The sequence below is a fragment of the Mesoplodon mirus genome (assembly GCF_964341445.2).
Source record: "Mesoplodon mirus genome assembly, chromosome: 13".
NCBI lineage: Eukaryota > Metazoa > Chordata > Mammalia > Artiodactyla > Ziphiidae > Mesoplodon > Mesoplodon mirus.
This window is the reverse complement of record NC_138989.1, coordinates 17,166,945-17,183,414: the sequence shown is the minus strand read 5'-3', so window position 1 is coordinate 17,183,414 and position 16,470 is coordinate 17,166,945. Positions and strand designations below refer to the sequence as shown.

General features: G+C 41.4%; 1 protein-coding gene across 4 annotated transcripts in view; it reads right to left on the bottom strand.

Moving 5' to 3' along the window:
* Nucleotides 1–881: 881 nt before the first annotated feature.
* The window catches only part of ACADS (acyl-CoA dehydrogenase short chain), a 37,676-nt gene continuing 22,087 nt past the window's right edge, over nucleotides 882–16,470 (bottom strand). The window contains exon 10 of one of the 4 annotated variants that reach the window (XM_082641067.1): nucleotides 882–2,546. In XM_082641067.1, the coding sequence (XP_082497193.1) occupies nucleotides 2,532–2,546 (15 nt within the window). In that variant the 3' untranslated portion in view covers nucleotides 882–2,531. The remainder of the gene's footprint in view (nucleotides 2,547–16,470) is intronic. The other 3 variants (XM_082641066.1, XM_082641063.1, XM_082641064.1) reach the window with 3 other exon arrangements.

Below are 16,470 nucleotides of genomic sequence, written 5' to 3'. Positions count from 1 at the left end.
TATATTGAGGTATAGTTGTTTTACAATGTTGTGTCATTCTGAGTTTATTTTTGTGTATGGTGTTAGGAAGCGTTCTCATTTCATTCTTTTACTTGTAGCTGTCCAGTTTTCCCAGCACCACTTATTGAACAGACTGTCTTTTCTCCTGAAGTCTACTCTTAAAAGACTTCAACAAAGCATTTGGGAGATTATCTATCCTCTGGGTCAAGGTGGGGAAATTGGGGCATCAAAATATCATTGATGAAATAGATTAATAACTAGTTGAATGACCCTGTTATCCCAAAGGACCTTGCCTTTGTCCTCAGCCCTGCCCTGCCCAACATTTCTCTTGATAATTTGTCTGAGGACACAACTTCCAGGCTTAGCAAATTTGAGGAGGATGTGAAGCAAGGAGAGGGAACCTAACCATGATCCAAGGAGAGCCCTGAGGCCTAGGACAGGGGGTCAAATCAAACACGGGGAAGTCTGATGGAGAGAGCTACTGCAAATGAGAGCTACGCACCGGACATCAGTGACAGCCCACAAGAATCCCGAGGTAGGTGCTACTATCACCAGTTTTACAGAGGAACTCACCCAACCCCTGATATCACCACCTGGTAAGTGGCAGAATAAGCCCTAAACACTGGCCTGTGACCTTAACCACTGTATTTCTCCCCATCACAGAATTGCTGATAGCCCCTACCCTCAGAAAATACAGCTGGGTCATTAAATACTGCTGGCTCAGTGGCCTAGGACTCACTCCAAAACACTTTCAATCCCAACCACTACCCAGAGGAGACAAGGACTGTTACCGCCACCTCTGCCCTGTTCTTCCCAAGTCCAGTGTATGTTCCACATTGTGGGCCAGAATGGTGGTCAGTCATCTCAGACTTGAAAAATCTCATGATACAATATAGGCAGGGCAGATTTTATTACCAGTGTCACAGACCAGGAGTTTCAAGCTCAGCTAATTTTGCCCCAGGTCTTCCTGCCTCCAAAGCCCGAGTTCATTCTCAGAAGGTAGTTTCAGAAGGTTTTTTTTTTGGCTTAAACAAAAGCAGGGAAGTTTCTGTAAACAGAGAAGGACTGTGCAAACAGCTTCCTATTGGAAGTGGGGGACCACTGACCCTATTAGGAAGCAGGGAAGAGCTGGAGTTTGGTTGCCTGAGCCCTACGTGACCCAGCTGCTGCCCAGAGGGGTGTGCAGACCTCCCTCCCAGTAACGCTGTAGCAACATGGACTACTACTCACTAAAGTAGGGAACTGCCTCACACAGGGACGAGGACGCATGCCTCCTAGCAAGTCACAACCAAACAGGCTTCAGTGTTAAAAGGATGAGTCCCCCATCGCTGTCATTAAAACAAAACAACAAACCATAAAAACAAATGAAAACAACTGTCAACTGCTGTTCTGATCTCCAATAATGGTGGACTGTAATTCAAACCAATCCTGCTAAAAATAACTTTAAAATGTAGATAAAATACAGACAATATCTTTTGAAAAGCAATGGAGAAGGTTCTGCTTCTGCTAATGATGGAAGAACTCCTATTCCATCCAACCCTCCCACAAATGACAGCTATAAATTCTCAACAAAATGTAGAAAGCAACCTTAAGGCAGTGTAGAGCAACCACACTGAGGAGAAACTGGAGGGGAGCTGACAGTTGGAAATGAACGGCACTGGGTAAGTTCCCACTTTTATGGCTTTTTGTCTGATAACAGGCCCCAAGTGGCACTCTGTGGGGTAGTTAAAACTTATATAGAAGCCTGGCTTCAATAAAAAAGGTGTTCGAAATGATCCCAGCACTGTGAGGGAGTAAATCCCAGAAACGAGAGGGAGCCCCACATGCCCAACTCTATGATCCCTAAATATAGACTCCAAGCAGCCAGCTAAAAGAACTAAAGAGACGTATCAGCTGCTGCTCACCAAAGAGGAACCCAAGTTTTAAGTCTGAGTTCAGCCAGGTTAACTGCCTACTTGAAAAATATTCATCAGCAGAATTTCTACAGTGTATTATTAACAAAATATCCAGGATGTAATTCAAAATTACTGTACATACAAAAAAGCAAGAGAATGATCAATACACGAGAGAAAAAGCAATTAATGAAAACTGACTTTGAGATGATCCAGATGTTAACATTAACAATCAAAATTTTTTTTTTAGTTGGCTGCGTCAGGTCTTTGTTGCTGCGTGCGGGCTTTCTCTAGTTGCGGTGAGCAGGGGCTACTCTTCGTTGCGGTGCGCGGGCTTCTCATTGCAGTGGCTTCTCTTGTTGCGGAGCACGGGCTCTAGGCATGCAGGCTTCAGTAGTTGTGGCATGCGGGCTCTAGAACACAGGCTCAGTAGTTGTGGCACGCGGGCTCTAGAGCACAGACTCAGTAGTTGTGGCGCACGGGCTTAGTTGTTCTGTGGCATGTGGGATCTTCCTGGACCAGGGCTCGAACGCGTGTCCCGTGTTGGCAGGCGGATTCTTAACCACTGTGCAACCAGGAAAGCCCAACACTCAAGATTTTTAAATCAACTGTTATACATTTGCAGCAACATGGATGGACCTAGAGATTGTCACACTGAGTGAAATAAGACAGAGAAAGACATATGATACCACTTATATGTGGAACCTGAAAAATGTGTACAAATGAACCTATTTACAAAACAGAAATAGAGTCACAGATGTAGAGAACAAACTTATGGTTACCAAGTGGGGGAGGGATAAACTGGGAGATTGGGATTGACATACACACACAACAATATATAAAATAGATAACTAATAAGAACCTACTATATAGTACAGGGAACTCTACTCAATACTCTAATGGGAAAAGAACCTAAAAAAGTGGATATATGTATAACTGATTCACTTTGCTGTACAGCAGAAACCAACACAACATTGTAAATCAACTATACCCCAATAAAAATTAATTAAAAATTTTTAAAAATAATCAACTATTATAAACATGCCTGAGAATTATAAATGCACAAATAGGAATTGTGAACAGGGAAACTAACAAAACCAAATAAAAATTGTAGAACTGAAAAATACCATACCTGAAGTAAATTTAATAGATGGGATTAACAGCACATTGAAGATGAGAGATTAAAGAATCATTAAGCTTGAAAAAGAGCAAGGATTAGTAAACCTTTTCTGTGAAGGATCAATAGTAAATACTTTGGGCTTTAAAGGTCAAAGATCCATTACAAATACCCATCTCTGCCATTCTAGTGTGAAAGCAGTTATAGTAAATGAGGATAAACAGATTCAACCTGGAGTGGTCCATAGTTACAGATAGAGCAAATAGGCATCCAAAATGAGGAAGACAGAATAAACAAATGGAACCTAATGAAACTTAAAAGCTTTTGTACAGCAAAGGAAACCATAAACAAAAGGAAAAGACAACCCACAGAATGGGAGAAAATATTTGCAAACCAAGCAACTGACAAGGGATTAATCTCCAAAATATACAAACAGCTCATGCAGCTCAGTATTAAAAAAAAAAAAAAACCCAATCAAAAAAAATGGGTAGAAGATCTAAATAGACATTTCTCCAAAGACAACATACACATGGCCAAGAGGCACATGAAAAGATGCTCAACATCACTAATTATTAGAGAAATGCAAATCAAAACTACAGTGAGGTATCACTTCACACCAGTCAGAATGGCCATCATTAAAGAATCTACAAACAATAAATGCTGGAGAGGGTGTGGAAAAGGGAACCCTCCCACACTGTTGTTGGGAATATAAATTGGTGCAGCCACTGTGGAGAACAGTATGGAGGTTCCTTAAAAAAACTAAAAATAGAGCTACCATATGACCCAGCAATCCCACTCCTGGGCATATATCTGGAGAAAACCATAATTCGAAAAGATACATGTACCTCAGTGTTCATTGCAACACTATTTACAATAGCCAGGACATGGAATCAACCTAAATGTCCATCGATGGAGGAATGGATAAAGAAGATGTGATACATATATACAATTTGAATATTACTCAGCCATAAAAAAGAATGAAATAAGCTATTTGCAGTGACCTGGATAGACCTAGAGGTTGTCATACTGAGTGAAGACAGGAAGACAAATGTGATACCACTTACATGTGGAATCTAAAAAAATGGTACAGATGAACCTATTTATTTCTGTTTTGTAGAGTCACAGATGTAGAGAACAAACTTACGGTTACCAAGGGGGAAAGTGGGGAGAGGGATAAATTGGGTGATTGGGATTGACATATACACACGACTATATATAAAATAGATAACTAGTAAGAACCGACTGTCTAGCACAGGGAACTCTACTCAATACTCTGTGATGGCCTATATGGGAAAAGAATCTAAAAAAGTGGATATATGTATATGTATAACTGATTCATTTTGCTGTACAGCAGAAACTAACAACACTGTAAATCAACTATATTCCAATAAAAATTAATTTTAAAAGAGTTTGTGGCAAAAAAAAAGAGAAAAAAGAAATATAATCAGTCTTGTTGATCGGTGGGACAGCATCAGTCTAACATACACATAACTGCAGTCCCAGAATGAGAGGAGAGGGAGAATTAGGGCAGAAAAAAATTTTTTGAAAAAAAAAATGGCTGAATTTTTCCAAATTAGGGGAAAGTTCAAGAATCACAGCAAACCACAAGTAGAATAAATGTAAAGAAACCCCTACCCAGGGACTTCATAATCAAACTGCTAGGAACTAAAAATTGAAAATACTGAAAACAACAAGATAGAAATGGAGCATTATATAGGGAAACAACATTTCAATCATATGAAATATCCCACAACTTTGTGAGTATACCTAAAAAAACTACTGAACTGTATACTTCTAAAAGGGTGAATTTTATGGTATGAGAATGACATCTGAACTTACCAAAAAAAGGCCACTTCCATCTTACTCTCCTGGATCACTCACACTGGGGGAAGTTAGGTGCCATGTCATGAGGACACTTAAGCAGCTGCATTGATGAGGTCCACGTGGTAAGAAACTGATGTAGGTCTCTTGCCAACAGCCAATATCAATGTGCTGTGATGTGAAATTCTGGAAGCAGATCCTCCAACCTGAGTCAAGCCTTCAAATGACTGCAGCCCTGGCCAATATTCTGACTGTAATCTCACAAGAAACCACAAGCCAGAATCACCCAACTAAGCCAATTCTGAATCCCTGACTCACAGAAACTGTGGAAGATAAATGTTTACTCTGTTAAGTCACTAAGGTATGGGGTGATTTGTTATACAGCAATAGATAACTAATAAAACTGACAATGGTAAATACGTGGATTAAATATAAAAGGCTTTTCTCTTAATTTCTTTCATACATACAGCTGAGCAAAAATTTTAACATTGTATGGCATACATTGTAAGTATTATATAGTGTATAAAGATGAAATACCTGTAACAACTATTGCATAAAACGCGTACCCTTCCCCCATACCTTGCCCTATGCATCTCTTCCATCTGGCTGTTCCTGAGTTAATCTACCTGTAACAACCTGTGTCCACTGATGGGTGAATGAATTAAAAAATGCGACACACACACACACACACACACACACACACACACACACACACACACACACAAATGGAATACTACTCAGCCATAAGAAAAGAATGACATTCTGCCATCTATGACAAGATGGATGGACCCTGAAGGGAATACACAATACAATCACCTATGAACACTAAACCAAATCTCCCTGGACTGTTGAGATTTATTAGAAGGACAGCTCCCTGTGGTGCTAGCAAATCTTGAATCTCAGGCAATTGGGTAATGTGCAGGCTGAGGAATATCATCACGAGTTTGAACATCCACAGGAGCTTCTGTCCGATTATAATGTAAGTCTTTGGGGATGAGCATTTCTTCCCAATGCCAGTAGGTCACACTGACCTTATAAAGCATAATATTAAATGAGAGTGCTAGAGAAATTAGCCTTTAAAGATCTTGAAATGCTCCCCTTATCATCTTCCACAATTAACTTGTTTTATTTCCCTTTGTCCTAACTACTGAAGTAGAAACAGTTATTTTTATGGAAGATAGATAGATAATTGACTGCTCCAAGCAAAAGTAGTAAGATGTGAGGTTCATAATATATAGAAGTAAAAGGTATGACAGCTATCACACAAAGGTTGGAAGAGAGGAAATGCAAATATACTGTTCTAACATTCTTGTATTACATATGAAGTGGTATAATATTATTTGAAAACAAACTGTGGTAAGTTAAAGAGGTATACTGTAAATCCTAGAGTAACCAAGAAAAGAAAATAAGCCAATGAAGAGATAAAATGGAATCATAAAAATAATCCAAAAGAAGGAAAGAAAAAAGGAAACAAGAGATGAGGCGAATAGAAAACAAATTGCAAGGTGCTAGATATAAAACCAAACATATAAATATTCGCATTATATGTAAATGGTCTAAACACCCCAATTAAAAGGCAGAAATTCTCAGATGGGATTTTTTTTTTTTTTTTTTTTTTTTTTTTTTTGCGGTATGCGGGCCTCTCACTGTTGTGGCCTCCCCCGTTGCGGAGCACAGGCTCCGGACGCGCAGGCCCAGCGGCCATGGCTCACGGGCCCAGCCGCTCCGCGGCATATGGGATCCTCCCAGACCGGGGCACGAACCCGTATCCCCTGCATCGGCAGGCGGACTCTCAACCACTGCGCCACCAGGGAGGCCCTCAGATGGGATTTTGAAAGCAAGGTCCAATTATATACTACCTTTGAGAAACAAACTTTAAGCATAAAGACACATAGATTAAAAGGATGGAAAGGGGCTTCCCTGGTGGCACAGTGGTTGAGAGTCTGCCTGCCGATGCAGGGGACATGGTTTCGTGCCCCGGTCTGGGAAGATCCCACATGCCGTGGAGCGGCTGGGCCCGTGAGCCATGGCCGCTGAGCCTGCGCGTCCGGAGCCTGTGCTCCGCAACGGGAGAGGCCACAACAGTGAGAGGCCCGCGTACCGCAAAAAAAAAAAAAAAAAAAAAGTTTGGAAAATATATATAATGCTAACACCAACCATTAGAAAGATGGAGTGGCTACATTAATATCAAAATAGATTTCAGAACACGGAACATTATTAAAGCAGATCATTCCATAATAAAGTAATTTATCTGAAGTACATAATAATACTAAATGTTTATGCAGCTAATTGTAGAACTTCAAAACACATGAAGCAAAAACTGACAGAAATAAGAGGAAAAATAGTCTAATCCACAAGTATAGTTGAGGTTTCTATATCCCTCCCTCAGTAATTTATAGACCAAGTAAATAGAAAATGAGAAAGGACATCAAAGATTTAACACAAACTCCTTGACCTAATTAACATTTATAGAAGACTCCACCCAACGATAACAGAATACATATTCCTTCCAAGTGCACAAAGAACATTTACCAAGAGAGACCATGTTCTGAGCTGCAAGATAATAAATGAAAAAGGACTGAACAATATAAAATGTGTCCTCCACCACAACAAAAGTAAAAATAATAAAAATCTAGAAAATCCTCAAATATTTGAAAGCTGGGGCTTCCCTGGTGGCGCAGTGGTTGAGAGTCTGCCTGCCGATGCAGGGGACACGGGTTCGTGCCCCGGTCTGGGAAGATCCCACATGCCGCGGAGCAACTGGGCCCGTGAGCCAAAATTACTGAGCCTGCGCGTCTGGAGCCTGTGCTCCGCAACAAGAGAGGCCGCGATAGTGAGAGGCCCGCGCACCGCGATGAAGAGTGGCCCCCGCTCTCCACAACTAGAGAAAGCCCTCGCACAGAAACGAAGACCCAACACAGCCAAAAATAAATAAACAAATAAAGCAAACTGTCAACAAGTAAAAATAAACACTATTATAAAAATATATATATATATTTGAAAGCTAAATAATGCACTTCTACATAACCCATGGATCAAAGAGTGGGGGCAGATCACAGGAAAAGTTAGAAAAAACACTTTGGAAAGAAATGGAATTTGGAAAGAAATGGGAAACATGACATGTCAAACTTGTGGGATACTGCAAAAGCAATGCTTAGAGTGTGTGTGTGTGTGTGTGTGTGTAGATGTATATATATCTATATATATATAGATATAGATTTTTTTCGCCACGCCACGCAGCTTGGGCGAGTCTTAGTTCCCTGACCAGGAACTGAACCCGGGCCCCAGCAGTGAATGTTTCCAAGTCCTAACCATTGGACTGCCAGGGAATTCCCAAGAATTTATATTTTAAATGCTCATATTTAAATGAAGAAAAATCTCAAATTACCTAAGTTTCCATCTTAAGAAAATAGAATATGAAGACCAAAGTAAGCACAGAGGAAATAAGGCACAAAAATCAAATCAAATACAGAAAAATAACAGAGAAGTCAGTTAAACCAAAAGCTGATTCTTCGAGAAGATCGATAAAATTCATAAAAATTTAACCAAATGGATGGGGCAGTGGGGAGACACAAATTACCAACATCAAGAATGAGAATGGGAACATCCCTCCCCAGAGATTCTGTAGACATTAAAAGGATATTAATAGAATGTTATGGATAACCTTAATGGCAATAAATTCGAGCATTTAATTGAAATGGACAAATTTCTTTTTTTTTTCCCCTCCTCATCCTCCTCCTCTGGCCCCATCCTGAAATGGCTGAATTTCTTGAAAGATAAAAACTACCAAAGCTCAATGAAGAGGTAATAGATAACCTGAATAGCCCTACATCTATTAAATTGAATTTATGGTTAAAAACCTTCCCACAAAGAAAACTCCAGGCCCATATATCTTCAATGGTGAATTCTAACAAATATTTAAGAAAGAAATATTACCAATTCTACACACATTCTTCCAGAAAATTGAAGAGAAGGAAATGCTTCCTCTATTGGGGAAGCACTTCCCTGATAACAAAACCAGAAAAACACTGCAAGATAAGAAAACTACAGACTAGGGACTTGCCTGGTGGTCCAGTGGGTAAGACTCCATGCTCCTAATGCAAGGGGCCCGGGTTCGATCCCTGGTGGGGGAACTAGAGCCCACAGGCGGCAACTAAGACCCAGCACAGCCAAAAAAAAAAAAAAAAAAAAACTACAGACCATTATCCCCCATGAACACAGACATAAAAATTCCTAACAAAATTTTAGCAAAGTGAATCCAAAAACATACAAAAAGGATAATATATCATGATCAAGTGGAGTTTATTCCACGAATGCAAGTTTGGTTTAACATTCAAAGATCTATCATTCATATCAACAGACTAAAAAAGAAAAAAGCAGATGCACAAAAGGCATTTAATAAAATACAATATCCATTCATTATAAAAAACTTTCAGCAAACTAGCAATAGAAAGGAATGTCACTGTTTGATAATGGGCACCTACAAAAAATAAGCATCATACTTAATATTGAAAGAAATCAGCAGAAAATAGGAATCTGAGGGGGAAAAAAGGTTATTCAGAAATTCATGTTTTGGGATGTGCAAGGATAAATTTTGCTCATGATTTCCCTAACCATTGCTTTAATCAACTATATAATTGACATTGTCAGATTTTTTAATCTTGTATATGCTTGTGCTTGTAATTATCCTTAAAATCTTTTAGATATAAAAATAAACTTACAAGGGGACTTGCCTGGCAGTCCAGTTGTTAAGACTCCATGCTTCCACTGCAGGCGGCGTGGATTCAATCCCTGGTCCGGGAACTAAGATCCCACATGCCACGTGTCACGGCCAAGAATAAACAAGCAAACAAACTTACAAATTCTAAAACCACCACAAAAGAAGATTTTAATAGATGGAAGGGATAAATGGAGACTGAATTACTTCAAGCTGAAGATGGCTGAAGGAATTACCCAGAATGTAGCACAGAGACAGAGACAGAAATGCGAACAAGAGGTGAAGAAACATAGAAGATAGATGCCATTCAGACCTTCTCACTCTATTAGGAATTCCAGATGGAAATAACACTGCCTGCCACCCAGGTTTGTTCTGAGAGTTAGAAGGGAAAGATGATCATAAAAGCTAGCACATACAATGTTTACATGTGCCAGGGATGTTCTGTGCAGTCATCACTGGAATAAAGAAGAGCTAACGAAAATGTCGTCTCATCAGTGAATTTACATCATGGTACCTCCACAGAAGTGGATGCCACGGAGCTGTTAAAGAAGCACAAGGCAGATCTACAAGTACTAATATCAAGGTGATCTTCAAGATACATTGTTAACTGGAAAAAGCAAGGTGCAGAACAATATATAGTGTGGCCAGTTCACAATTGTCCAGGCATTGACAGCTCTAGGAAGTTACAAGGAAGTAACTTAGAAGGTAACAGTCACTGCGCTGCAGGGAGGGGGGACAGGAAGAAGGCTGGCTTCACTCTGGGCATTTTTGTACTGTTTTGAGTTTTTAATTCGTGCCTGTATTAAGTAATAATAAAAATTCTATTAGAAGAAAATTGGGGGAAGTTCTCTGGTTGCCTAGTGGTTAGGATTCCGGGCTTTCACTGCTGTGACCCGGGTTCAATCCCTGGTCGGAAAACTGAGATCTGCAAGCCATGTAGTGCGGCCAGAGGAAAAAAAGAAAAGAAAATTTTGTGAGGTGGTGGGGACAGCCAGTGCAAGGGCTGGTGGCAGGAAGGAGCCAGTGGTCACCGAGTGTATGCTGACTGCGGTCTGTGTCCCCAGGAAAGCCCTGCTGTTGACCACAGACTCCAGGCCACAGGCCAGGCTGTTGGCCTGTGTTTCCTGGGACTGGATGAAGCCGCCCAAGCTGTCCTTGTCCCAGACCCCCTCCCCATGGGGCGAAGGTGCCTCAGGCCAGTCCCACTCCTAGAGGTGAAGAGAAGCAAGACATCCACCTCCTCCTCCTCCTCACGGAAGGGAATTAGTCATAAAATGATATCACTTGTCATCATTCTTGAAGTAGAAGATACATGATGCAGTAATAAAAAGTGCAGTTTAAAAAATGATAAAGGGCCTCCCTGGTGGCGCAGTGGTTGAGAGTCCGCCTGCCGATGCAGGGGATACGGGTTCGTGCCCCGGTCTGGGAGGATCCCATATGCCGCGGAGCGGCTGGGCCCGTGAGCCATGGCCGCTGAGCCTGCGCGTCCGGAGCCTGTGCTCCGCAACGGGAGAGGCCACAACAGTGAGAGGCCCGCGTACCGAAAAAAAAAAATAAAAATAAAAAAAAAAAAAATAAAAAATGATAAAAATGCAGGGAGGCACCAACAAAAGTGCGAGGTGAAAGGCAGAGAAGGAAGCAGAAATGCATGGTGATTTCTTGTGTCTGGGAGAAATGAATATCCTGTTCCAGTCCTGAAGATGAGAAACTGGAAATATAGACCCAAGTATATTAAAGATAATGGGGGGGGGGTATAAATTGCAAGTTTGGGATTAACATATACACACTACTATATATAAAATAAAAAACTAGGACCTACGTGTAGCACAGAAAACTGTTCAGTATCTTGTAATAACCTATAATGAAAAAGAATCGGAAGGATATGTATATATACACATGTATGTATAAGTGAATCACTTGGCTGTACATCTAAAACGCTGTAAATCAACTATACTTCAATTAAAAATAATTAATTAAAATAAAGACAGCAACGAGAAAAACTAAAAATGCCTTAATTTTCCAAATTACCCAGGGGAAGACATTATGGCAAAAAATGAAGAGCAAAGAAAGCAGTATGGAAGCCTTAATAAAGGGGATATATGAAAAAGGGAAAAGTTAAGATCAAGAATCTGGTACTAATGTAGGTGGGATAAAGTCATTTATTAGAAGCAAAAGTTCATATTTGACCAAAAAGATAAATCCAACCACTTGTGACTCAGTTCCAAAGTAAAAGTTTGAGCAAAATACACCAAGCAAATAAATACACAAGAAAAGAAAACAAGGACGTGATAGTCATATCCAGCAACGCTGAATTTTGTTAAAAAGTATGAAGTACAACAAAAGTTTCATTAGGGTGAGGGCCATAATCCACACAGTATTTCAACTCAAGCTGTGAACCAGCATTACTTTCAGAGAGGGGAATGGGGCTGGGGGTCATAAATATGGACCGTCCATAATTTCACATCTTTAATGATAACATTTTCAGTTATTACTACAATAATTAAAAATAGAAATCTTAAAATCTGACATTGTTATGAAACTTTACTGTCAAACATATCAAACTGTAAGAGAAAGCAAGACAAGAAACTGACAGACATTAAAATGTGGTTGAAGGGACTTCCCTGGTGGCACAGTGGTTCTGCCTGCCAATACAGGGGACACGGGTTCTAGCCCTGGTCTGGGAAGATCCCACATGCCGCGGAGCAACTAAGCCCGTGCGCCACAACTACTGAGCCCACGAGCCACAACCACTGAAGCCCACGCACCTAGAGCCTGTGCTCCACAAGAGAAGCCACCACAACGAGAAGCCCGCTCAACGTAACAAAGAGTAGCCCCTGCTCGCCACAACTAGAGAAAGCCCGCGCGCAACGAAGACCCAACGCAGCCAAAAATAAATAAATTTAAATAAATAAAAAAATTTTAAATGTGGTTGAAGAATTGCATAATGTCTTTCAGTCCTGGACAACACAAGTCGGCGGGGGCAGGGGGGAGGAGAATGGGTGTAGAAAGAAAAAAGTTCATCATGCCTAAGCCAGGTCTTGTGCTCTCCCCAGCACCACCTCCGACAATGGTGTCCCTCTTCCGCACGAATGACACCATCATCCATGCAGCTGGACGAGGCCCTCTACCCTCATGACCAGTCAATCGATCGCTGACTCCTGTCCATTTAACCTCCTGAATGCCCTTGGAATCTGTCCATTTCTCTCCATCACCTCTGTCTCCACCCTGATCCAAGATACTAGCATCCTGCCCCTAGATTATGACAGGAGCCTCCTAATTCACCCTGACAAACCTTCCCTTCCACCTACCATCACCTGCTCTGCACATCACAGCCAGAGTGGTGTTTTCAAAATGGAAACATTCTCGTACCGCTCCTCTGGGTCCATGAGCCAAGGGTTTCCTGTTGCTCTCAGGATAAGGCAGAAATCCATTACGTGACCCTCAGGGCCATGCCCACCATGGCCCTCCCTGCCTCTCCAGCTCCTCTCACACCAAGCTCCGTCATTCTGTCCTCCAGACGTCCTTCCATTCATTAAAGACTGTGTTTCTCTCCCACCACAGGGCATTTATCTGCCCAAGCCATCTCCTAGACCTGGACTGCTCACCTCTGGGCTCTTGGTCTCACTAAGGCCAACTCATCCTTCAGATCTCAGCTCAACTGTCACCTTGTCAGGGAGGCCTTCCGTGACCCACGGGTCTAGCTCAGATGCCACTATTTTTTATGCTCTCAGAGAACTCTGTTCCTTTCCTGCATAGTACTTATCCCATTTGGGCTATTACTTGATTACTGTCTGCCCCCATCACTACCACCACCAACAGCCTATACAGAACCCTGAGAACAGGAACCCTGTGTTTGCTCACCCACTATCTCCCCCAGTGGCGTGCACGGTATCTCAAATATAGTAGGTGCTGCAATAAACATGAGAACCATGAACGAATCTGAATCAAAGCATCAGTATTAGTAGATCGATCTTATTAATCTCTATTTACTGTCACAGAAAACCTTTTTAGTTTCTCATGGAATATCGGTGGAAACTGACCATAAATTTCACCCTCACAAAGTCTCATATTCTGAAAAGTGGAAACAACTGATTGCTTTCTCTGACCAAAGCACAATATGACTAGAAATACACATGAAAACTAGAAACTAAAAACAGCAAGGGCAGGATCTTATTCACTGCTGTATCTCCAGCGCTTTAAATAGGTGTTCGATACATATTTGTCAAATGAACAAAAATAGGAAGATGAAATTGACGACCCCCAAAGAGTAGGACAGAGAGACAAATAGGAGAGAAAAGAAAATCAAGAAGGAATAATAATAGGAATTTTAGAAAGAAAACAAGAGAGACTAAAATGATCAAAGAAATAATGTAATTTTCCAAGAAATTGAGAACATGGATCCCCAGATTGAGAGAGCCCACCAAATACCCGGCTAAATGGATGAAAAAAAAGATGGTGTGTATGTGTACACACACACACACACACACACACACACACACACACACACACACGAATACTACTCAGCCATAAAGAATGAAATAATGCTATTTGCAGCAACATCAATGGACCTAGAGGTTATCATATTGTACTAAGTCAGAGAAAAATATCATATGATATCACTTATATGTGGAATCTAAAATATGACAAATGAACTTATTTACAAAACAGAAGCAGACTCACAGACACAGAAAACGAACTTATGGTTACCAAAGAAGAGGGGCAGATAAATTAGGAGTTTGGGATTAACAGATACACACTATATAAAACAAACAACAAGGACCTATTGTACAGCACAGGGAACTATATTCAATATCTCGTAATTACCTATAATGGAAAAGAATCTGAAAAAGAATATATACACACATACATATACGTATAACTGAATCAATTTGTTGTACACCAGAAACTAACACAATCAAATATACATCAATTTAAAAAAAAAAAAGAAAAAAATCACCCACACCAAAAATGACCACACATCACCTTAACATTTCAGAACACCGGAAACAAAGAAAAGATGCTACAAGCTTTCATAGAGAAAATACAGGTCGCCTATAAAGAATGGCTCTGGACTTCTAAATGGTAGCACTGGAAGCTAAAAAACAATTGATGCCTTCAAAATTCTGAAGAAATGTAATTCCAAACTAGGGTTCTACACCCGGCCAAACTATTAAGGGTTTAATAAAGGATAGAATAAAAATATTTAAGACACACAAGGTTTTTTTTTTTTTTTTTTTTTTTTTTGGCCAGGCCACATGGCTTGTGGTATCTTAGTTCCCCGACCAGGGATTGAACCCGGGCCCCTGGCAGTGAGAGGGCTGAATCCTAACCACTGGACCTCCAAGGAATTTCTGCAAGGTCTTTTGAAAAGTGCCTGTCGTTCCCCTTTTCTCAGGAAATTATTGGAGGAAATACTCTGCCAAAACTAGGTAATAAAACAAAAAAAGAGCCAGAATCTAAGAAACAAGGAATCTAACCCAGGAAAGATGTTAAGTTCCAGAATGACACTGTGGGAAGTAAGTACAGATCGACATGAAGATGGATGCGTGGAGCCGTGAAAATGCACCTCTAAGACCTCCACACCCAGGAACACGACTGACCAAGGCCTCAACAGCTCTCCCTGAAAATCCATGGTAGGGTTTGCACCAAGACCTCACCTCCCACGCATTACTCCTAGTCAATGACCAAGTGCGACAGGGACACTAAAGCAGGCCTATTCCTGGGAAACATAGGACTCCCCTGATGGCTGGAGACCCTGGAGGCTTTGCTGAAGTTTCCTTAGACTGCACGGAGGTCTAGGATGCTTCCACCCAACCTCCTCTCCTTCACTTGTGGTCCAATGACTCTCGCAGCCTTTGCCGGCTCCCTATTTCCCATCACTGAGGCGTTGCTCTTAATGAATTCTCCCATGTTTAATCCCATCTTGTTTTCTGCTTCTCAGAGGACCCAGAGGAAAACGAGTGGAACCAGGAGCGATCTGAGAAAACAGGGAGTTGGAACTGTCTTGCCCACCACCAGCATGGGAAGAGGATACAGTCCTGGCTGGCAGGTGGCATGGATAGATCCTGGCACACTCAAGGGCTCCATTTACTAAAGATCTCACCAGTTGTGACCTGGGGAATATCACGGTGGAGGGAAATGCTGTGGTGGGTATAACGGTGCAGGCATTTGAAAAAATCAGGGGTGGAAGCTGAGGGGACAATGCCTACAAAAAATAGCGTTGACTATTAGTATTATTAAGAATTGTATAATTGTACCGATGCCCTGCAGAAAGATAGTGAGGAACTGAGCTGTTAACATGAAGTCAATGGCTAACTGGGGGCACCTGAGGGCCTTGTTTAGAGTAGATATAAAAGGATCTTTTTTTAAAAATTGAGATATAACTGACATACAACACTGTGTAAGTTTAAGGTGGACAATGTGTTGATTTGATCCATTTTACATATTGCAATTTGAGTCGCTGACAAAAAGGCCCTTATCACCTGCAGCAAAAGAGCAGACACAGTTGAATGACAAGCTAAAGCCCTAATTGAAGGAGTCAGAGCTCCAGAGACTGAATGCTCAGCCAAGGCACATCTGTTATGCAAACGAGGGGCATGGGGAGGAGGAGGAGGTCCTCAAAACTGAGACATCTGGATGGATGCCCTCAGGGATGTGGATTCCACACCCTCCACCCCCAGACTCTGGGCACGCAGAGGGGGCTCAGCCCCGTAGGGGAGCTGGCACTGCTGCTGTGTTGGAAGATGCTTCGGAAGCCTCTTCCCCACAAGGCAACAGGTAGCCCCCTCAGAAGCTGCCCTCGCCTCTCCTGGCTGCCCGGCCACTAATTACAACTAAATCACAGCATAACGGGGCCTGCTAAGGGAAGAGAGAGACTATATCCTGTATTAGTCTTCTACTGCCATGTAACAAATTACCACGGA